The sequence below is a fragment of the Miniopterus schreibersii genome (assembly GCF_964146895.1).
Source record: "Miniopterus schreibersii genome assembly, chromosome: 7".
In the NCBI taxonomy this organism is placed as follows: Eukaryota; Metazoa; Chordata; class Mammalia; order Chiroptera; family Miniopteridae; genus Miniopterus; species Miniopterus schreibersii.
The window spans coordinates 83,481,235-83,505,393 of record NC_138108.1 but is presented as its reverse complement, the minus strand read 5'-3'; the positions used below and the strand labels follow the sequence as shown (position 1 = coordinate 83,505,393).

Genomic DNA, 24,159 nt, shown 5'->3' with positions numbered 1-24,159 from the left:
GGGATGAACTGCCCTGTGAGTGTCCACCTGGAAGGGACCCCAAATCCCTCTCCCTAAATGGGCCTACTGAGGGGGTGGGCTGATGACCATAAGCGTTACCCCTCTCAGAAGCAGCCTCAATGTGGGGGTGGACAGTCTGTCTTCCAGCTGTGCCATCCGAGTCCCTTGGTAACTGAAGGGCTGCACATCCAGCTACCGACCTCTCTGCTCATGACGCCCTTTGTTGGTGCTGCTTCCCAGTAGGACCCAGAGATACAGGGTAACTGTCATCATCAGCTGCCGTTTCTCACAGGGTCTACCACATCTATGATGTTTGTTCTTTCCCCTCTTTTACTGGGAATTGGGGGAGGGGAGGTGTTCTTCTACTGTGCCCCTCTGTGACGGCTGCATCTAGGATGGGATGTGTCAGGAGTTCGCCTGTTCGATTTAAATGTTGGTTTGGCTCAGAAGAGCTGAGTTTTGGTAGGGTGCTCACTGTTTTGTCATTTTTGGACCTCTCCTGGCTGTCGTTCAGATTCCCTGGGTATGATGCTGCATGCAGTAATGCTGGCATCACTATCTAGGGGTCCTCAAGAGCTGCCAGGGTCAATTGCTACACAGAGTATTTGGGTGTGGGTAGCAGGGAGGCTCGTTTGTGGAATTAGCCTAGAAGGGACCAGATGGGATCAAATCAAGGGCTCTGTTCTGTGGCCTCTGCTGGTAGGACAGAGCAGTGGAATGAGGGATGTGGTAACAGTCCCTCCTCTTCAAAAGACCTGCGAGTAGAAACTGAGCTAACTCTTCTAAAAAGTTGGTTCAGAAATTGCTGTCTTGCCAAATTCCTAGCAAAGAGGGAGTTCAGTGTTACCTTAAGCCTTTCCTGTACTTCTTGAAATGTTTCTAGGAGGGAGCATGGAACAATCCCCTTCCCCTACAGCACTCAGCAAGGTGAAGACTGAGGGAGCTACCTGGACCCCTCTCCACAGTCTCCTGTGTAGGAAGCTGCACTAACTCCTGAAATGGCTGCTGAGCCTCTTGCCTTGTCTTCAGCAGCTAATGATCAGAGACTTTTTTTTTTAAACTACCATGGTTCCAAAGATTTAAAAATAAAACTGTAAAATATTTTGTATAAAGAATAAATGGAACTGACATGGGTAAAAAAAAAAAAAAAAAAAAACAGAAACCGAAACTTGACTATACTTACTAGTATTGGATAACATTACTCTCCAATTATATCCTGATAATTCTTCCATGTTTAATTTCCTGGAAAAGCATTGTTTCATCACACATACGACTATAAGTTCTTGTTCCCTGGCTAACTGCCAGTGTAGTATTCAATTCGAGCTGATTTTCACAGCAAAATGCTCTGAAAAAATGTACCTGCATCACTAATCCTACCTATAGATCCTGTAAATATCTTCGGAACGTCCCTTCCTTAGTCTGAGAATCCAAGCTCCTGGGTTGGCTTTTAACTGAAAGTAACCCTATGACAAGAAGAAAAGACAGATTTTAGTTCTTTCAAACATCAAAATGCTGTTTCTGAGGGGTGGTTAGTTCTTTTTCGAAATAATAGTCACCTGTATTTTAAATAAGATAGTTAACGAATCAGTGCAACTCAAAAGAACCTCCATATTAGAAACACTAGCAAAATACAGGCCACTCAAGCCAGGAAGCCTGCCGATTAGCCGTCCTTTCCTGGAGAATCACCGTGCAGCGCGTGAGCAAGCCGCCTGCCCCAGGGAAAAGGAAAACACTGTCAGCTCATAAGCGATGCTTTTTCAGGGCCAATTCGGTTTAGACAATTCCAGCATGTTTTCTCCTAAGGTGACCATGGAATCACAATCTACAAGTTTAACTAAACTTACGATTTTTATATTGACCAACTTTAATTAATCATGAATTTTAATCTCACTCATGTTCAGAATGCTAATTGCTCCATCATAAATCATAGAGCCCAAACTGACATGACTCAACATCACCATCTGAGGCACTGATATTTACCAGATTGGCCATCACAATGGTATCCACAATGACTGGGTTGGCTGAAGTTCCTAATGTAAACTGTAGTCCCCGTGGAGGCTGCCCTGTGGTGATATCATAGCAGTGACCTTCTAGTAAGAGGTACTCCAGTTCGTACTCAGCAGCCACTATGCCGTCCACCTGCAATATCACAATTAAATCACTTGAAGGCTATTTAGCAATAAAAAGAAACAAACTACATGCAACAACATGGATGAATCCCTAATGTATTACGAAAAGCAAATGAAGCCTTTATGTTTAAGGGTGATATACCGTATGATCACATTTATAAGAAATTCAAAAAAAGCACAACTATGGTGACAGAAAGTAGACCAGCAGTTGCCTGGGGCCAAGAGTGGGGAAAGGACATTGCCTGCAAAGGGGCACACTGTGCTTGTGGTTAAAACAGTATACAATTTTTAAAACTCAGGTGGGTTGAAAAGAGAGCAAAAAAAAAAGGACATAAAAAGCAATGAGGAGGTGACTCCAGAAGTACAGATGGGAAGACTCTCATTAGAAAGGCAGTATAGGGAAAAGCATGTGAAACAAACTGCCAAAGAAACAGATCTAAAAGCTAGATGATGGAGGAAACAGAAAAGACAATCCCACAAGGATTAATTTACACGAGATAACATAGAAACAATGCAAAAAATTCAAGAAACATCAGAGAAAACTGCAAATTCATCTTGTTCTTCAGAATACAGCTGAAAATACTGCTATTCTAGATGCAAATGTCCAACATGCACTAATGGCTCCATAATGGCATAATCATCTATGTTCTACACCAACTGGTGAAGTTATCACTGATCCCTGGCAGAAAATATAACTGCAATGTCTTGGGGCAGTTTAGATTTAGCTAAATAAAGAGTTTCTATCCCAGGCTTGGCTGTGTAACTCTGGCTAATGCTAATAATGCACTATTTGGAGCTTAATATGTTACTACAATGCTAATCTAAATTCCAAAAGTGTAATAATAAGAGCTAAGAGGTAAACCTCCCCCTGCTTACCAAGTCTTGGGCCCCAAATTTGCAGTGGAATGCAGAGAAACTAGAGAAAGCCTAAAAAAGAGCACAAAAGCTCTGAAGATATGGAAGAAACCCTGTTTTCCATCTGATTCTGCACTTCCTTGCACTGTTCTTTAGTGCTTCTTGTGGCTATTTTATAACCTCTTCAACAAAAGCAAAGACTATATTTCCTATTTCTTAAAAGAACTACTGTATATATGCAACTTTATTTTTTATAAACTTAATGGCAACCGCACACAAAAATCCCCAAACCAGGACATATAGCTTAAAAAAAAAAAGAAACAGAGGAAAGAAGTATGGAACACCACCAAACAAAAACAACAGACAGAAGTACCAAGGAAAAGAACCAATGGAGGCACAGAGCTACTGGAAAACAAAAGATAAAATGGTTACAGGAAATCCTCATAATCAATAATTACCCTAAATGTAAATGGTCTGAATTTACCAACAGAGAGGCACAGAGTAGCACAGTGGATCAGGAAACAAAACCAACCACATGCTACCTACAACAGACACATCTAAGCTGCAAAGACAAAGATAGATTCAAAGAAAAAAGGGTGGGGAATGATTCCACCAAAAAGCAGGTGTAGCAAATAACATCCACCAAAAAGCAGGTGTAGCCTTACTTATATCAGACAAAATAGATTTCGAGACAACAAAGATAAGAAGAGACAAAGATGGACACTTTATAATGATAAAGGGGCAGTGCATCCAGAAAACATAACACTTCTTAAAATATATGCACCCAACCAGGGAGCACCAAAATGTACAAAGCAACTACTCACAGAACTAAAGGGAGAAACAGATCCAAACACAATCATAGTTGGGGACCTTAATACTCCATTGACAGCTCTAGACAGATCAGCCAACAGAAAATCAATAAAGAAATATCAGGTTAAATAAAACTCTACATCAAATGGATATAACTGACATTTTCACAGCCTTTCATCCCAGAACATCAGGTTATACACTCTTCCCCAGGGCACATGGAACGTTCCCAAGGAGAGACCATATGCTGGGTCACAGAACCAGCATCAACAAATTCAAGAAGACTAAAATCATACCAAGCATATTCTCTCACCATGATGTATTGAAATCAGAAATCAACTGCAAAAAGGAAGTAAAGAAACCCACAAATATGTAGAGATTAAATAACATACTATTAAAAATTGACCAGGTCAAAGAGGAAATAAAAGATGAGATCAAAAGATACAAGAAAGTGAGAATGTCAATACTACATATCAAAACTTCTGGGATGCAGGGAAAGTAGTAATAAGAGGAAACTTTTTATATCATCACAGGCCTATTTCAAGAAACAAGAGAAATCTCAAGTAAACAACCTAACATGACATCCTAAAGAACTGGAAAAAGAACAAACGCAGCCCAAAGTCAGCAGAAGAAAGGAAATTATAAAAATTAGAATTAAACAGAGAAAAGACTATACAAAAAATTAATAAAACAAAGAGCTGGGCCCAGCCAGCATTGCTCAGTGGTTGGGCGTCTACCTATGATCCAGGAAATCGTGGTTTGATTCCTGGTCAGGGCACATGCCGGGTTGCTGGCTCGATCCATGGTAGGGGTGTGCAGGAGGCAGTCCATCAATGACACTCTTATCATTGATGTTTCTCTCTCTCTCTCTCCCTTCCTCTTATCTGAAATCAATAACATTTTTTTAAAAAACAGAAACAAAAAAAACACAAAGAACTGATTCTTTCAAAAGATTACTAAAATTGACAAACTCCTAGCTAGACTCACTAAGGAAAAAAGGGAAAAGAGCCTATCAGAAATGAGAAAGAAGTCACCACAGACATCACAGATATACAAAGAATCATACCAGAATATTATGAAAGACTACATGTCACTAAATTCAATAACCTATAAGAAATGGGTAAGTTCCTAGAAATATATAACCTCCCTAGACTAAATCATGAAGGATTGGAAAAATCTAAATAGACTGGTAAGCAGACTGAAACAACCATCAAAAACATCCCAAAAAACAAAAGTCCAGGACCAGATGGCATCACCAGTGAATTCTACCAAGTGTTCAAAGACGACTTAAAACCTCTCCTTCTCAAACTCTTCAAAAAATTTGAAGAAGAGGCAATACTTCCTAACACATTTTATGAGTCAAATGTGACCCTGATTCCAAAATCTGGCAAGGATAACACACAAAAAGAAAACTATAGACCAATATCTCTGATGACTACAGATGCAAAAATCCTAAACAAAGTACTAGCAAACTGAATACAGCAGTACATCAAAAATAACACATCACGATCACGTGGGGGTAATTCCAGGGGCACAAGGATGGTTCAATGTAAATACATAAACAATCCATGTGATACACAGTAACAAAAGAAAGGATAAGAATCATATGATCTTATCAATAGACACAGAAAAGGCATTTGATAAGATACAACATCCATTTATGATGAACACACTCAATAGAATTAGGAATAGAAGGAAAACACCTCAACCTAATAAAGGCCATATCTGATGAACCCTCAGCCAACATCACACTCAATGGTGAAAACCTGAAAGCTTTTCCTCTAAGATCAGGAACAGGACCAGGATGCCCACTCTCACCCTCTTATTCAACACAGTACTGGAAGTCCAGCCAGAGCAAGAGGCTAGAGAAAGAAAGAAAAGGCATCCAGATGGGGAAGGAAGAAGTAAAACTGTGACTTTTTACAGAAAACATGATTCTGTATATGGAAAATCTTAAGGCTCCACCAAAAAACTATTAGAAACAATAAACAAATACAGCAAAGTTGCAGGATACAAAATCAGTGTACAAAAGTCCACTACCTTCCTGTACACTAACAACAGAACTTTAGAAAAATAAATTAAAAAACAAAACAAAAAACAATTCCTTTTGTAATTGCAACCAGAAGAATAAAATACCTAGGAGTAAACTTAACAAAGAATGTAAAGACCTATATACTAAAAATTATAAAACGTTATTAAAAGAAATTGAAAAAGACACAACAAAATGAAAAAATATCCTGTGTTCATGGATTGGAAGACTCAACATTGTTAAAATGGCCATATTACCCAAAGCAATACACAGATTTAATGCATCTCCATCAAAATCCCAATGTCATTTTATAAAAAAATGAACAAGAAATCATCAGATTTGTATGGAACCACAAAAGACCCAGAACAGCCAAAGCAATCCTGAGGAAAAAGAACGAAGCTGGAGGTATCACCCTACCTGACTTCAAATTACAGTACAGAGCTACAATAATCAAACCAGCATGGGATTGGCACAGAAACAGACACACAGACCAGTGGGACAGAACTGAGAGCCCAGATATAAAAAACCACATGTATATGGGCAGATAATTTTTGACAAAGGAGCCCGAAACACTACAGAGTAAAAATAGTCTCTTCAACAAATGGTGCTGAGAAAACTGGAAAGCCAAATGCAAAAGAATGAAACTGGATTACAGTTTGTCCCCATGTACAAAAATAAACCCAAACTGGATCAAAGACCTAACTGTGAGACCTGAAACAATAAGTTACATAGAAAAAAACATAGGTGCCAAACTTATGAATCTTGGGTCATAGAAAGCATTTTATGAAGTTGACCCCAAAGGCAAGGGAAGTAAAGGCAAAAATAAATGAATGGGACTATATCAAACTAAAAAGCTCTGCACAGCAAAAGAAACTGACAACCAAACAAAGAGGCAGCCAACCAGATGGGAGATGATATTTGCAAACAGTAGCTCCCACAAAGGTTTAGTTTCCAAAATATATAAAGAACTCATAAAACTCAACACCAACCAAACAACCCAATCAAAAAGTGGGCAGAGGACCTGAGCAGACACCTCTCCGAAGAAGACATACGAACAGACAATAGATACATGAAAAGATGTTTGACCTCACTAGCAATTTGGGAAATGCAAATCAAAACTACAATGAGGTACCACCTCATGCCTGTTAGAGTGGCTGTTATCAACATAACAAGTAACAAGTGCTGGAGAGGCTGTGGGGAAAGGGAGCCCTCATTCTCTGCTGGTGGGAATGTAGGCTGGTACAGCCACTATGGAAAGCAGTCTGGCAGTTCCTCAAAAAATAAAGAATAGAGCTACCATATAACCCAGCAATCCCTCTCTTGGGTACCTACCTGAAAAACTGAAAAACATGTATTCGCAAAGATATATGCACCCCTATGTTCATTGTGGCATTATTCACGGTGGCCAAGACATGGAAACAACCAAAGTGTCCTGCAATACAGGACTGGACAATGAAGATGTGGGACATGCACACAGTGGACACTCAGCCATAAGAAAGGATGCAATACTGTCATTTGCAACAACATGGATGGACCTTGAGATTATGCTAAGTGAAATGTCAGTCAAAAAAGCTAAGAACCTTATCATTTCACTCATATGTGGGATATAAAACTAAAACTTGTCGACACACACAGCAGTGGGGTGGTTGCCAGAGGGCAGGGGGTGGAGGGCTGGTGGGTGAAGGAGGTATTAATATGTGGTGATGGGAGAAGATATGACTTTGGGTGGCAGGCGCACAGAACAATATATAGATCTTGTAACACAGAAACCCACACCTGGCCCAGCCAGGCGTGGTTCAGCGGTTGAGCGTCAACCTAGGATCCAGGAGATCGGGGTTCGATTCCCGGTCAGGGTACATGCCCGGGTTGCGGGCTGCAGCTGATCAATGGCCCTCTCATCATTGATGTTTCTCTCTCTCTCCCTCTCCCTTCCTCTCTCTGAAATCAATAAAGATATATTTAAAAAAAAAAACAAACCCACACCTGAAAGCTCTGTGTTCATATTGACCATTGTCACCCCAATAAATTTAATTAAAAAAATATGATGGATAGGATTGGGGTGGGGAGTAAGGCCAGTGTGTATACACAAACACCCTTCCCTAACAAGTACTAAAGGGTCCTTCTTAAAGAAACTAGAGTGCCCGGCCGGGCGTGGCTCAGCAGTGGAGCTTCAACCTAGGATCCAGACAACCGGGGTTCAATTCCCGGTCAGGGCATCTGCCTGGGCTGTGGGCTCAATCCCCAGTCGGGGGCGTGCAGGAGGCAGCCAAAAAATGACTCTCTCATCATTGATGTTTCTCTCTCTCCCTCTCCTTTCCTCTCTCTGAAATCAATAAAGATATATTTAAAAAAAAAAGAAACTAGAGTTATTTAACCTAATGAAAAAAGACTGAGAAATCCTTTGGTAGCTAAGTTCCTGGTCTCCCAATTCCAAGAAGACAGAATCAGGAACAGGCTTCAATTGTAGCAGGAGATATTTAGGATAGACACAGAGACAAATGTCTTAAAAAGGAAGGAGGCTCTGAGAAGCTTTAAGCTTCTTGAGAGTAAAGACCATGTCTTTTAATCCCTTTGTTAAAAAACACTGAGCTAGGTCCAGGGAGTGAGGGGAACAAAGAGACATTAGTGAATTATACTTGTGAGCTTCCTACCTTTGAAAATAGGTTAGAGGAATGGGACCACTTATCTTAGAGACTCAAAATACAGTTATATGGAAATAAATAAAATAAAGAATAAAAAAAGAAAAAGCAATGAAGCCAAAAGCTGGTTCTTCAAAAATATCAACAAACTGATAACCTTTTAGCTAGAATGACCAGGAAAAAAAGAAAGAGCCAACTTACTGAAATCAGCAAGGAAACAGGAGACATTGCTACTAAAATTAAAAAGGCTATAAGAAAATGTTGTGAATAACTATATGCCAACAAATTAGATAACTTATATAGAATGATAAATTCCCAAGATACAAAAACTCTGGAAACTGACAAGATAAAACAGAAAATCTAAATAGACTCTTAGCAAGAGATTTAATTAGTAATTTTAAAATTTCCCAATTAGGTAAGAAAATTAAAGACATCCAGTTTGGAAAGAAAGAAGTGAAATTACCTCTCTTTGCAGATGACATGACCTGTACAGGCTTGTAGACACTAAAAACTACAAAACGTTGTTAAAAGAAATTAAAGACCTAAATAAATGGAAAGACTGTCCATATTCATGGATCAGAACACTAAATTGTTAAGATGGCAAATCCCTAAACCTAGGGATTTAAGGCAATCCCTATCAAACTTCCATCGCCTTTTCTGCAGATATTAAGCTGATTCCAAAACGCAAAAAACTCAGAATAGCCAAAATGATCTTGAAAAAGAAAAACAAAATTAAAAAACTCACACATACCCATTTCAAAACTTATTATAAAGCTATAGTAAATAAGACAATGTGGTACTGGCTTAAGGATAGACACACAGATCAATAGAACAGAACTGAGAGTCTAGAATTAAATCTTCACATTTAGGATTCATTCATTTTCAACAAAGGTGCCAAGACCATCCGATTGGGGAAAGAGCAGTCTTTTCAACAAATGATGCTGGGACAACTGGATATACACTGAAAGAATAAAGGTGACACCATCACACTGTACGCAAAAATTAGCTCTAAATGAATCAGAGACCTAAATATAATAAAGTCTTGGAAGAAAACATAGCAAATCTTTGTGACCTGGGATTAAACAATGATTTCTCAGGTAAACACCAAAAGCACATACAATGAAAGAAAAAACAGGTAACTCAGACTTCATTAAATTTGAAACGTTTGTGCTTTAAAGGACATTATCTGGAAAGTGAAAAAAAACCCCATGGAATGAAAATAACTTATTTGCCAATAATATATTTGGTAAGGAACTTGTATCCAGGCTATTTAAAGATCTCTTATAATTCGACAAAAAGACAGGCAAATTTTAAAAATAGGCAAAAAATTTGAATACACTTCTCCAAAGGTGGTATACAGATGACTAATAAACACATTAAAAAATGCTTAACATCATTTGTCATTGGGTCAGGAATAGAAAATGGTACAGTCACTTTGGAAAACAGCTCAGAAATCCCTCAAAAGGTCAAACATAAAATTATCATATGACCTAGCAACCCCACTCCTAAGTATATACCCAAGAGAAATAAAAGCGTATCTATAAAAACTTGTGCATGAATGTTCATAGCAGCACTAATCATAATAGCCAAAAAGTAGAAGCAACACAAATGTCTATCAATGAATGAATAATTGACATATGGTATATCTGTACCATGGAATATTATCTGGCAATAAAAAGGAATTAAGTACTAATGCTACAGGAAGGATGAACCTTAAAAATAATTTAAGTGAAAGAAGGCAGTCATAAAAATATGATTGCATGCAGATGAAATGTCAGAACAGGCAAATCCACAGAAACAGAAAGCAGATGTGTGGTGGCCAAGAGGAAAGGGAGTGACTGCTAATGGGCATGGAGTTTCTTGAAAGGGTCATGGAAACATTCTAAAATTAGACAGTGATGATGGCTGCACAGCTCTGTGAATATATTAAAACTATGGAACTATACATTTTAAAAGGGTGAATTTTATGGTATGTGAATTAGATCTCAATGAATTACTATTTTTAAGAATATAATGATGCCTGAATATTGACATCTCAAAGGCCTGCCTAGACTGTGATCCAGTCTTCAGTCAGAGACTATTCACCACGACATCTAAAGCAGGTTCTACACATGATTAGATACTTGGAAGCAATGATATTCTTACCTCTTCTAAATAAATATTATCCAGATCATATGGAGTTCTGACAGACTCCACCATCCAACTCTCAGGTGTGTTCAAATTCAGAGTGAACAGAGGAGACTGTGGCATATCCAAAAATTTGGCTATTGGACCCTTAGCAAAACTGTTGTCTGAAGTGAAAGAAATCTCTGGTTCTAAGACATAACGGTAAAAGCTGAAATTAAAAAGAAAAGTGTTAGTTGTGTGTGTGTTTTTTTAACATAATCAGTCCTTGAGATTATAGGCCTTCATAAAGGTAAACAGCTGGCTTACAACAAACTAGATTTGGGTTTCCTTCCAGACTGGGAAAGTGCTTCCAAAACTGTTTCTTAACCTAACTAACTTCCTCTGGCCGTTGCAGATGCAAGAGCAGAGCCAGAGGAACAGGACTGAGAGGGAGGTCCCCCTTCCTGTTCTGCTATGGATGGCTGCCATTGGGGTCTCAGGCATTTCCTGAGTGTTTCACTTTTCTCTTACAAAGTCCTAGGTAGTGACTGGGTGCTCAGATGAGCTCAGTAATAGTTTAAACATTTCTCCTAAACAAGAACAATGGTGGAAGCTGGAAACTTTGCCCCTTTCAAACACAGTTTGAAAATTCACTTAGAATCTACCCTATAGCACACAGCACATTTGTAAATTAGAAAGTCCCATAGTTCTAACATGTGCTATGCTATTACTACTAACTGCTTTTTGTATCTTTTTCATAATGACCATTTCAGAGCTCAGAGAGTAAGTCTGCCCTCCTTTTCAAGATGCACGTATGAGTACTCTTCTTTTAAGATGAAAAAAGTACAGACAAGTCTTTTCTCAGCACAGCACATTTTAACTATCGAGGTAAATTTAATAGCTACATTGATCCAATGTTCTATACAGTTCTCTAACTATGCAGTTAGAGAACAGTATAGTTCTGACCAAAAAGAAAGAGGGAAAGAAGCACAGTGCAGGGAGCTTGAGTTAATGCCACCTAAGTGCTCTCACTCCCACTGTGAGTTCATCCAACTTCTGATTAGAGCAGAAAGTTAGCAAAACTAAGCATTCAGTAAATGACCTCCTCAAATATGACGACTCATTTATAAACCCAGCTTTTAGATTTTTTTCAATTGTTGATTTCTTAAAGAGCTTGTTTTACCTTTTTAAAGGCATGTCAGAAAGTTTAGACTGGCAGTTCATAAATACTCTTAGATTCATGTTGATCAGCTGAGTTAACACCTAAGAGAACAAACCAGATGACAAAACATAAATTTATCACTTGATACTGAGTTAACAGAGAGAACATTTCTTAATATCTTGCAAAAAGATACGCACTCTAGTACACAATCTAAATCACACATACATATCACTTGTCAAAACATGGGAAGCAGGCTGTTGCAAATCACTGCCCCCTATGCAGGTGGTAAGCAGTAGACAGAGAATGGGGAGCTGTCCACACAAGGGAAATTTACAGATTCATCAGTGCGCCCAGCCGGGTGTGGCTCAGCGGTTGAGCGTCGACCTGGGATCCAAGCGATCGGGGTTCGATTACCGGTCAGGGCACATGCCTGGGTTGCAGGCTCGATCAATGACTCTCTCATCATTGATGTTTCTATCTCTCTCTCCCCCTCTCCTTTCCTCTCTCTGAAATCAATAAAGATATATTTTTAAAAAAATAAAAAAATAAAGATTCATCAGTGCTGCTTACATACTATGGTATGAAAACACATATATACAAATACCCACAAAAAAAGGTTAGTTCATTATACTTCATGAAAACTTTGTCTTAAAAATACAAAGCAAAACAAGTTGAAGCAACTGTGTTTTAGGCAGAGCTCTTTTAAGTTTTCTCAAAATTGTACTATATACATGTGTAAAAGACATGCTAACTATAAGAGGAAAATGATAAGGCAGAATTCTTTTAAATTTTTACCTCTTTACCATTATAAATTAAAATATGGCATAAATCAATTTAATTCAAAGACATTTTGCTCTAAATACGGATAATTTTGTTCTTTATTACATGAGCTAACCAACCAAGCCTGAACCAACTAAGGTTACGAAGCTGTTTCCAGAGCCATTACCAATCTTTATGAAGACATTAGCTCCGCCAAGATGCCTTACAGGGTTTTCCAATGCCCTCTGAAGATAACTAACGATCTCAGAGAGCCACAGGGGATGTGATCACTTCACAAAGAGATGGTATGCTAACTGTAGGGCTGTCCCTACCAAGAGCAATGGGGCAAGTCTCTGCGATTCTCTGGTGACAGGGTCAATGACAGCCACGACATCAAAGTACGTCTCTCCTTCTTTCGGCCTCAGTTTAATTGCACTACAGAGATCAAAAGATAAAACGTTAATCTGGAGGAAAACAAGACACAAAGTTAATTTGTTTTTGCAATGGGGTGGGGGTGGGGGGGTGAGGCGGCTGTGAGGGGAGGGTTGAATAATAATTTATCAGCCCTCTTAGCATTTCAAAAAAACTTTAGCTCTAGAACAAGAAGGCTACAAGGTGGTCAACTATGTGATTATGTCTCCCTCAAAGTTTACAAAACCCTCTAATTGACTCAGGTTCACTTGAAGTGGATTGAAAGATGTGTGTTAAGAGAGGGAAAACCAGCTTGAAATTGTATTTAGCTGAAAACTGCTAAAAGCCTGTTAAGTTTGTTTTTGACATTTACAAATATTATGCCAATTTTTATTTCTTTGCAAAAAGGGTATGAGAGAAAAAAACAAAATCATTTTTTACATAATAAAAGGAATTTAAGAAAATTGCAGAAAACTTGCAAAAGAAAGAAAAGGAAAATAAATAATCATAAAATCTCACCATCCCCACCCAACTACTTTGTGGCATATCCTGTGTAGTCCTCCTTACATGCCTATATAAAGAACAACTGTACCTACAGAGTATTCCATTTCCTTCCCTCCCCCACCACTTTCTCATAAAGGTCTCCCGTGTTGTTACACACCAAATACCCCGAAGAAGAAGAAACCATCTAGTTACCAAGGGAATCTGCCATAGTTACTTAAGCTATTCCTTACTGCTGGACATGTAGATCTTTAAACCTGCAAAATAACTTTGTACATCAGCTCTTATCATACTTGGAAATTTCTTTAGAGTCAATGAAGTCCTAGACATGAGATTACTGAGTCACAGAATACAAATATTTTGGTGGCTAATATGTACTATCAACCATGTTTCCTGAAGAAATAAACAAATTTACAAGGCCAAGAAATGAACTTCAGTACATCCTGCCAGTATTAAGTTATACATATTTCATCTGTTCTTAATAAGTTACAAACAACAGCTGTGAGGTTTCAGTCTGAACTCCTAGGGTTTCTGGGGGGAACATGCATTTTCCCACATGCTGTGTCCAGTTTCACAGCCTTCACCTAAACTTGTCACATTGATTGATTCAGGTGACTTAAGAGGAGCAGGAGCCTCTGACACATTTTTAAACAGAAATACACTTTAAAGGATTTAAAAATATATCCAATTTCTGCCCAGCTGGCATGGCCCAGCAGTTGAGCATTGACCTATGAACGAGGAGATCTCGGTTTGATTCCCAGTCAGGGCACGTGCCCGGGTTTCGGGCTCGGTCCCCAACAGGGGGTATGCAGGAGGCTGCCGATCAATGACTCTCTCATCATGGATGTTTCTCTCTCTTTCCCCCTTTCTCTCTCTGAAATCAATAAAAATATATATTTTTTAAATATCCAATTTCTAAAGACATTAATTGTTGAAACAATGTTTACCACTGTCTGCTCTGAACAATATTTTAATGCAGTTCCAATGCTAACCGCTACTTAGTGATTGATTTTAGAGAGAGGACGGGGGAGGGAGAGAGAGAGAGAAACATGGATTTGCTGTTCCACCTACTCACCCATCATTGGTTGATTCCTGGATGTGCCCTGACCAGAGATAGAACCTACAACCTTGGCGCTCAGGGATGATGCTCTAAGTACCTGGGGTACCCAGGCAGGGCTGCTAACACTACTCTGATGCAAGAACAAAACAGAACATCACTGATAAAACTGGGCAACTATAATCTAAGTGGTGCTGGAGGTTATTTCGGCCCTCAGTACTTTGGAAATAACCATCAGAGAGACTGCAGCAGATGCTGTCCACTCTGATGCTAACAATTCCAGTCCCCAAGAATTGCTGCAACATTATGTGTTGACTCTAATACAGCTGTTTTCAAAGTGTGGCTCCAAACCAGCAGCAGCAGCTTCACCTGGGAATTTGTAAAAACAAACTGTCAGGCCCCAACCCAGACTTACTGAATCAGAAACTCTGGGGATAGGTCCAGCAATCTGCATTTTAACAAACTATCTAGGTAAAAATGTGAGAGCCACTGCCCTCAGATACTCTGGACTTCTGTGTGACTCTAGAGGAAAAGTATACTAGAGAATAGCATGATACAAAGTCTCACAAGGGGAACAAGAAGCGGAGCCCCAAAGAGGCCTGGGCCAGGCCTGCCCAGGCCAACACTGGGAACTCTGGCACTTGGGGCAGAGTTCTGTTTGCCATGTTCATGTTCTGAGGCAATATTCTAGGTGATCCTCAACAGGCACACCCAGAAACTGACCCTGTAGATGTCTTTTAACCACCCCCAATCTCTTGACAAAAAAAAGGAGGGCAAGACAAAAACCAAGAAAAGAGTAATTCTGGTATAGAAATGCATAACAACATAGACAATATCCTGTTTAAATCTACTCACTGTATTGGTCAGGAAAAAAGACCAGAATAAGGCCAAAACTAACAGAGAGAGGAACAGATCTTGGGTTCACACACATTTTTGTGAGGCGGGCAGAGCAAATGTCAAAGACTACAGTGCTTCACCCATCTTAGTGTACACGGGAATCACCTTGTTACAGAGGAGATGCTCAGTCAGGAGTCTGGGTTGGAGCCAGAGACTGTGTTTCCAACACTCTCCCAAACAATGCCTGGCTGCTGTTCCAGGAACACACTTTCAGGGCAAGGATACACATACCCAGTAATTCAGACCATCTCTTTTATTAAAAAAATAAGTAACTTCTGATATAAACAAAGCAAATACTCATTTAACTAGCACAACCCCAATAAAAAAGAATTTCTCTAATTATAATTTGTATCATAACAGAATTTGTAAGCAGGACATATTCATTACGTAAGACTCATGGGGAAAGGGGTATTCTGAAAAGAGAAGAGTTCTTGCTCAGGATTCACTATCTTGGCCATGAAAGGCAAACAAGATTTCTGGTCAATCAGGAAATACGTTTCCTGGGGCAGGAACTAGATAACAAATTATTTCCTGAAAGTACAGTGATGAGAAGATGGGTACTAATGGGAAAAAATCCAACGAGGGTTATTAGCAAGGAGACACAGACGTTCTCACACCCCGGCAACATGAGATGAGGAGACAGAGCAAGGAGGAAAGGAGGGGCCCCGTTCCAGCCTGGAGCGGCCAGCCCGCTTGGCTCGGTCCCCCAGGACGGTGTGAGGCGGCACCGGCCAGCGAGGCCCACCTTCCGCAGACTCAAGTTGGAGCCACAGAGGGGTTCTGTGTCTAAGGCTTCCCTGGTGATTCTAAGGGGCAACTGAGATGTACACATGCCCAGTAAGGCAAGGGCTACGTACATCAACGTAGGAGTTCCTCCCAAAGACACGCAAACATTAAGCCTCGTCATGAGGAAACAATCCAGGCTGTGAAACATTCCACAAGACAACCGGTATGGACTCATAAAAAAGTAAAAAAAAAGAAGAAAGAAAAACAGGTAACTATTCTAGATTAAAGGAGACTGATTAAAACAAAATAGCTGTAAAAGGTCATTACTAGGGCAATGGTGAAATCTGAATTTGAACTGTGTATTATTTAATATTACTGTATCAAGATTAAATTGCTGAGGTATGCTAGTAAGTACTGTGAGGAACTCCTAGTACCCAGGAGATGTATGCTGAATAATTTAGGCAGGATATACAATGATGCCTGCAATGTAGTTTCAAGGAATTCAGAAAATATGTGAGTGCATGCATGTTTGTCTGCAAACATACAAATAGACATTATGTACACTATACATACATAAATACACACACAGATGACAGATAAGTGTGACATTTGTTAAAAACTGGTGAATCTAGATTAAAGAGATAGTCTTTCAACTATTCTCTTGGTTTGAAACTTTTTCTAATAAAAAACTGGGGGGAAAAGGCAAGGACTTCCTCTTAATGCTAAACTTATTTTTATTTTATTGAAAACAAAACCGTTTTCAATAAAAGATGAATAAGACAAGTGCTCTAACAAACTGTTTATTCTCGAGTATCAAAAAATTACAACGGATCCGCTTTATTAAATGCTGTTTGCTAATAGGATGCATTCAGAACTATTTCAGGTGGATTTAGAAATAAATATGAACTTTCAGTCAACTGAGATCTGTATATGAGTTTTACATATGAATATGAATATAACAGAACCGTACGCCAGACAAACATCCCGTTCACAGAAGAACTTATGTACACCTTTTATATGAGAAATTAACGGCCTGAGGTGCAGGCAACCCCAAGACTTTCATACTGAAGACAGCGCTGCCGTGGCTGCAGCCTGCGCACTGCCTCGGTGCCACCCAGACGATGCACAACAGCCCCATCTGCTCTTGGTGCATAAACTCACAGAGAAACACGAGCCAATGACAGAAAATGGTACTGCAACAGTGGGAATCAGCAATTTTGGTAAGGAAGCTTTGGGAGATGTTGTTTACTATAGTTGGCCTGAAGTTGGAGCAAAACTGAACAAGATGAGTTTGGTGCTTTGGAAAGTATGGAAGCCGCTCATGAACTCTATTCCCCTCTGTCAGGAGAAGTAACTGAAATTAATGAAGCTCCAGTAGAAAACCCAGGACTCGTCAACAGATCTTGTCACGAAGATGGTTGGCTGATCAAGATGGCACTGACTAACCCTTCAGAACTAGATGAACCAATGCGTGAAGAAGCATGTGAGAGATACCTAAAATCTACTGAGGAGTGAAAACGAAGCCCCTAAATAAAGTATGAAACAACTTGATCTAGCACAGTTGTCTTAAGTTAGTGGTGGATAGGAGATAACAATTTTTAGTAATAAAAGTGGAAAAAGAAGCTACTTACAATGCTCCTTGAAGAAAATAGCCCTTAACTTTCTAATGATTGCAGATAAACATAATATGCACTGTTTTCTCAACGGCCCTATGATTTTCAGGCTAGGCTACAGTTATAACATTCAGAATTCCTGAAATTATCTTTGGTAAAATCTGGTTATAAAATTATGTATAGCAAAGATAACTTTGTTATTTTAAGCCTTATATAATATTGTAACTTTTGAAATACTTAATGACCTTTTTGTTGGAAATAACCAGGGAGGAGAAAAGTTTTTGTTAGATGTACAGTGTCAGATGATAAAGAAAACTGTTAATTTTACAATATACTGCGTTTGCTGGAGCTATTTTTATACAGAGAAGCAACAGCCTTGTAGAAAACAACAGTTTAATAATAAAATATTCAATTTCATTTTAAAAAGTTTAATATTCAAGAATAGGCACAAATTCAACATTATTTCTATACCTGTGTCTGTCTTCAAAAAACTGGTACTCGACTCTTGCTTCCCCTTTTGGTTGAGCTGATAGGAGAGCATCCACCTTCATTACCAAGTCACTTGCCCTGAAAGACATGGTAAAGATTTAGCATCTCTTTAAACGGAAGGTTTTTCCAATTATTGCCATAATATAATATAATCAGCTGAAGTACTGAATGCCAACAAGATGGTTTGAGGAAAGTATGAACTTTGTACCAACAGGCATGAGAAAAAGTACTGATTCTGAGAATGATTAGTTTTGTAACTTTGGGAAAGGTACTGACTTTTTGCTATGTGAATTGAAGGTGATGCCTAATTTGCATGGCTCTTGTAAATATTGTACTGCCTAAACACACAAAGGATCTACCTCTGGGTCTGGCCCATAAGAGACTGGCAGTCAGTGTTATTTACATTCTCTCTCACCCTCTTGTTTTATTTTAATCCTTGCCAGAGGATACGCTTTTCATTGATTCCAGAGAGGCAGAGGGAGAAAGAGAGAGAGAAATGACGATTGGTTGTTTCCTGAGTACACTTCAGCTGGGGATCGAACCCGCAACCCAGGTATGTGCTTTGACGGAATCGAACTCGCGACCCTTCAGTTCACAGGATGATGCTCACTCCAAACAACTGAGCCACCCAGCCAGGGCTCTCACCCTCTTCTTAATAACTTTAGTACTTTTTATGATTATCAGAGTAACGATTCACTGGAAAAATGGGGAAAAACTATAGACAAAAATGAGATACAAACAATACCATTATCAAAAAATAATCACTAAACATTTTGGTTCATAATTCTTGTATATTTTTAAATAAATATATATACACAAAAATGGGATTATATTACCTGGTAACTTGTTTTTTCACTTAACAATACATTATAAGCATCTTTTTGTTGATAAATATAAGAGCATATTATCAATAACTACATAATATTATATTTAGGGGTACATCATAATCTATTAAACCAATCAGCTATCGAACATTTGGTTGTTTCCTATTTCACTATTACAATCAACACTCTGGTAAACAACCAAGAAAAGCATTTCTGCTTTTTCTACCCATTCTAAAGTTGGTTTCTAACCAAGGAAGGTCTTGAACTAAGTCATGACATTTAAAAAGTGCTTGTAATCTGTTGAACTAAGAATTAAATCCTAAGAATTCTAAAAGAGCACTTGTGAGTACATCTGAACTAGAATCAAGCCTGTATATTTTCTTATTGAACCAAACAACTATAGCAAATGACATCTTTTGGTTCTTCTCAATACTACCTCTGAATATATAAAGTATAGGCCACAAGTTTCCTGTGATGTGTCAACATAGTCACAAAACATGTCAAGGGACACTTAGTTCTGTGAACTAAGCGGGCCATCAGGAAACTTCATAAAGGCTCACAGGGCACCACAATCACAGAGCCCCCCGCTGAGCTTCAGAAAACTGAGGTCAGCCTCGTAGCTGCAGGTCTGGGTCATGAATGAAAGCTGTGGCTGTAATGAGGGAAGGGGGTGCTCCAAGGTGGAGCAGCCCTGGCATCAGTGAAAAGCCCTAGGCAGGCAAGGTAATTCTGAGAAGCCGAATAGCTTTAGAATCAATCATTTGACAGTCCTATAACTACCTTATTTCTCTAAATTCACCCAGGACAGACCCAGAACCACCTCTGGTTGATGAAAGGCAAGACTTCTGTGCAATTTGGCAATTATATACTAGTCCACAAAGACTCCAAGAGGCTACTCCCCAAACCTCACAGAAAGAGGGAGTGATCATGGGCACACACCACACCAAGCCCATGCCCATGCCCATGCCCATGGCATGGTGGCTTCAGGTCAGGGCACCTACTGGCCTGCACCAGGGTAGTGTTTCATAGGCTGGAACAAGGGGAACTGCTTAGGAGTCACTGAGGTAAGCGGCAACCTCTTATCTGTAAGAAATAAAGATTCCTTGCCATATCACTCAAGGCTTGACAAAGAGACTCCTTTGGCAGCTGTTGAAGTCAACACTTCACTAAGATGTGTATCTTGAACTCTGCAGAATGATGGTACATGAAAAAGATGAATAAAAGCCTAGAACTTGTAACTGTTACATCCTCTGCTATACCACAAAGAGCACCGCCAAAAGGGTGGAAGGCAGACCACACAGTGCAAGAGAATGCCGTACATGGTGTATGTGTGAAGGATTGCTACCAAGAATATATGAAGAACCCCTACAAATCAACAACAAAATAAACAATTAAAATGAGCAAAAGACTTGGATAGATATTTTTTCAAAGATATACACACATGACCGATAAGCACATGAACAGATGCTCAGTATCACTAATCATTAGGGAATTATATATCAAAACACAGAGAGACCACTCTTATGCCCATTATAATGGGTATTATTAAAAAAACAGAAAATAATAAGTGTTGCTGAGGATGTGGAGAAATTGGAATCCTTCTGCATTACTGCTGAGAAATAAAATGGTACAGCCTGCGACAACACTGACAGGAGGGCTTGAAACGTGGAAGAGACCGGCCCACACCCATGGGTGGCACTTTAAAAATCGAAAGGGATACCTTGGCTGCAGAGGTGCCCCCTGAGGAGCAAGGGGGCACAGCCCCACACCAAGCCTCCCAGCCTAGGGTTCCAGTGCCAGGAACAGAAGTCCCTACAACTTTTAGCTGTAAAAACGAGGGGGATTGAGGCTAAGTGACACGGAGGCTGCTGGAGTCCCAGGCTTTCCTCTTAAAAGGCCCGCACACGGACTTACTCGGACTCACTCCCACTGAGCTCCATCACTGGGGCAGCAGCTTGACAGGCACCAGGGACATACAGTGAGGAACTGAACTGTCTAGTATCAGGGCGAGAGCTGGAGGGGGAGCTTTCTCCCAGACAGAAGTGCTGGCAGAGACCATTACTCCTCTGCTGAGCCCCCAATTCACCACAGAGATGGCAGGCAGGAGCCATATCTGAGTCTCTGTCAACCTGGCTAACGCTGTTCACCCAATCTTGATTCCCTGAGAGCCTGCCCCACCCAACGTATACACCCACCCAAGCCATTTCCAATGTCTTTTCCATACAAACAGCCATCTAAGTTCATGCAGCAGAACTCTCTAAATTTTTTTAAAGCTTAACAAACTCCAAACGAGCAGCACCTGGCCTAGGCATACTCTGCACATTTTGCTGAGTGGCTCTAAGCCCAGCACTAGCAGCAGCTGCCCGAGGTTTGCAGCTTGGGTCTCTCTTAGGCTACTCCAAACCCAGCACAAGTAGCAGCCATCTGCAGATTGCTTTGTAGATCACGCCGGGTGGCCCTGGGCAGGATACAGTCAGCAACTGATTTGGCCTGCACCACCAGGTTGGCCCCAGAGCCAGCACTAGTGGTCAGCTTCAGACAATGCAAGTTCACCACCCAAATACTACCATGAGCAACACATTAAAGGGAAAACTCATCAGGCATCAGGGCCCCCACTGAAGTGAGTTCTGCGCCATCAGGTCAGTCCACGCAAAGCAGCTCCCCAATATGGTTACAACTAGTCCCCGCAGCCAATCAGCCTGGGGATAATTCCCTCCCACTGACCTGTCAAAAGCAATCAAGATTCCACTACAACAAGAGGATGCTCACAGTCCACACAGGGGAAGCACCTGGAGCGCCCAGTGCAGTTGATCAGGGAGGCTCCACCACTGGGCCCTACAGGATTACTACCACATTAGCAACTCTACCAAGACCGGGAGATGTAGCAGCTCTGCCTAATACAAAGAAACAAACAGAGACACATCCAAAATAAGGAGAGAAAGAAAGATGTCCCAAATGAAACAAAAGAACAATGCTCCAGAAAAAAAACTAAAAAAATGGAGAGAAGCAATCTACCAGATGCAGAGTTCAAAACACAGGCTATAAGGATGTTCAGTGATCTCAGTGAGAACTTCAACAAAGAGATAGGAAACAGAAAAATGGAGGTAGAAATCATAATAAATAATCAGTCAGAAGTGAAAAATAAATAATTGAAATGAGGAATACACTACAGGGAATCAATAGTAGATAAAGCAGAGGATCAAAATCAGCAATCAGAAAGAAAAGGAAGCAGAAAACACCTAATCTGAATAGAAAATAAATAAATAAAAATAATAGTTTGAGGGACCTCTGGGTCAACATCAAGCACGCAAACATTTGCATCATACGGGTACAAGAAGGAAAAGAGAGAAAGCAAGGAAATGAAAACCTATTTAAAGAAATAATGACTGAAAACTTTCCTAACCTAAAAGAAAAAGACACACAAGTCCAGGAAGCACAGAGTCCCAAACAAGATGAACCCAAAGAGGCCCACAGCAAGATACATAATTAAAATGCCAAAGGTTAAAGACAAAAAGAGAATCTTAAAAGCAAAAAGAGAAAAGCATAAGCACCCATAAGACTATCAGCTGATTTCTCAACAGAAACGTTGCAGGCCAGAAGGGATTGGCATAAAATATTCAAAGTGATGAAAAGCAGGGACCTACAACCAACATTACTCTACTCAGCAAAGCTATCATTTCTAATTAAAGGACAGATAAAGAGCTCCTCAGCCAAGAAAAAGCTAAAGGAGTTTATCACCCCCAAACCAGTATTATAAGAAATATTAAGAGGAAATAAGAAAAACATAAATATATATAATAAAATGAAAGTAACTACATATCTATCAATAATCACCTTAATATAAATGAAATAATTACTCCAAAAGACAGAGGGTGATTGAATAGATATGAAAACAAGACCCATACATATGCTGTCAACAAGAGACCTACCTCAGATCAAAAGGCACACAGAGAATGAAAGTAAAAAGATATATTTCATGGAAATGGAAATTTTAAAAGCTGGGGCAGCAATACATATATCAGACAAAACAGATTCTAATACAAAGGCTATAATAAATTATGAGACAAAGGAGGACACTACATACTGATAAAGGGAGCAATCCAACATGAGCATTGGTAAACATTTATGCACCCAACACAGAAGCATCTAAACATATAAAATACATCTTGATGGACATAAAGGGAGAGACTGATAGTAGGGGATTTACACCCCATTGATATCAATGGACAGATCTTCCAGATAGAAAATCAACAAATAAACAATACCTTATAAGACATATTAGCTTAGATGAATTTAATTGACGTTTTTACAGCATTTAACTCCAAAGCAACAGACTACACATTCTTTTGAAGATCACATGGTACATTTTCTAGGATAAACCACACGTTAGGCCACAAAAGAAGTCTGAAAAAATTTAAGAAGACTGAAATCATATCTCCTCCAACTGAAGTGGTATGAAACTAGAAATCAACTAAAAGAAAAAAAAACACAAACACACAGAGGCTAAATAACATGTTACTAAACAATGAATGGAGCAACAATTAGATCAAAGAAGTAATGAAAAGATACCTGGAGACAAATGAAAATAAAAACACAAGTACTCAAAAACTATGGGACATAGCAAAAGCAGTACTAAGAGGAAAATTCATAGCAATACAGATCTACCTCAAGAATGAAGAAAAAGCACAAATAAACAATCTAATCATATACCGAAAAGAACTAGAAAAAGAACAACAAAGCCCAAAGTGAGGAAAAGGAAGGAAATAATAAAGATCAGAGCAGAAATAAACAAAATAAAGTCTAAAAAAAATAATAATACAAAAGATCCATGAAACCAAGAACTGGTTCTTTAAAAAATATAAACAAGACTGATAAACTTTTATCTAGACTCATCAGGAATAAAAAAGAAGTGATGTCAGAGCACTGGCACAGTAAGAGATACCCATGGACATTCCCCCTGAAAGTTCAACAAATAAATCAATTATAATTCAACAAATAATTCCTGATTCAACAGAGGCATGCCTGAGAGACCCGGGTGTGGAAACATCTAAAAGTGGGCAACTAGGAATAAGTGGGGAGAAGAGAAGGGAAGAAAGCCCAGACGCACACCTGCAGCTGGGAGCTCGCAGCACAGCTAGGAGAGGGCAGTGAGCTG

General features: G+C 39.5%; 1 protein-coding gene across 5 annotated transcripts in view; it reads right to left on the bottom strand.

Moving 5' to 3' along the window:
- Window positions 1-24,159, bottom strand: part of UGGT1 (UDP-glucose glycoprotein glucosyltransferase 1) — a 144,121-nt gene that overhangs the window by 19,302 nt on the left and 100,660 nt on the right. For all 5 annotated transcript variants that reach the window (XM_081142748.1, XM_081142745.1, XM_081142747.1 and 2 more), the window contains 6 exons: window positions 18,163-18,258; window positions 12,819-12,921; window positions 11,749-11,828; window positions 10,605-10,794; window positions 1,981-2,139; window positions 1,378-1,463 (listed from right to left, as the gene is read on the bottom strand). In XM_081142748.1, the coding sequence (XP_080998874.1) occupies window positions 1,378-1,463; window positions 1,981-2,139; window positions 10,605-10,794; window positions 11,749-11,828; window positions 12,819-12,921; window positions 18,163-18,258 (714 nt within the window). The remainder of the gene's footprint in view (window positions 1-1,377; window positions 1,464-1,980; window positions 2,140-10,604; window positions 10,795-11,748; window positions 11,829-12,818; window positions 12,922-18,162; window positions 18,259-24,159) is intronic.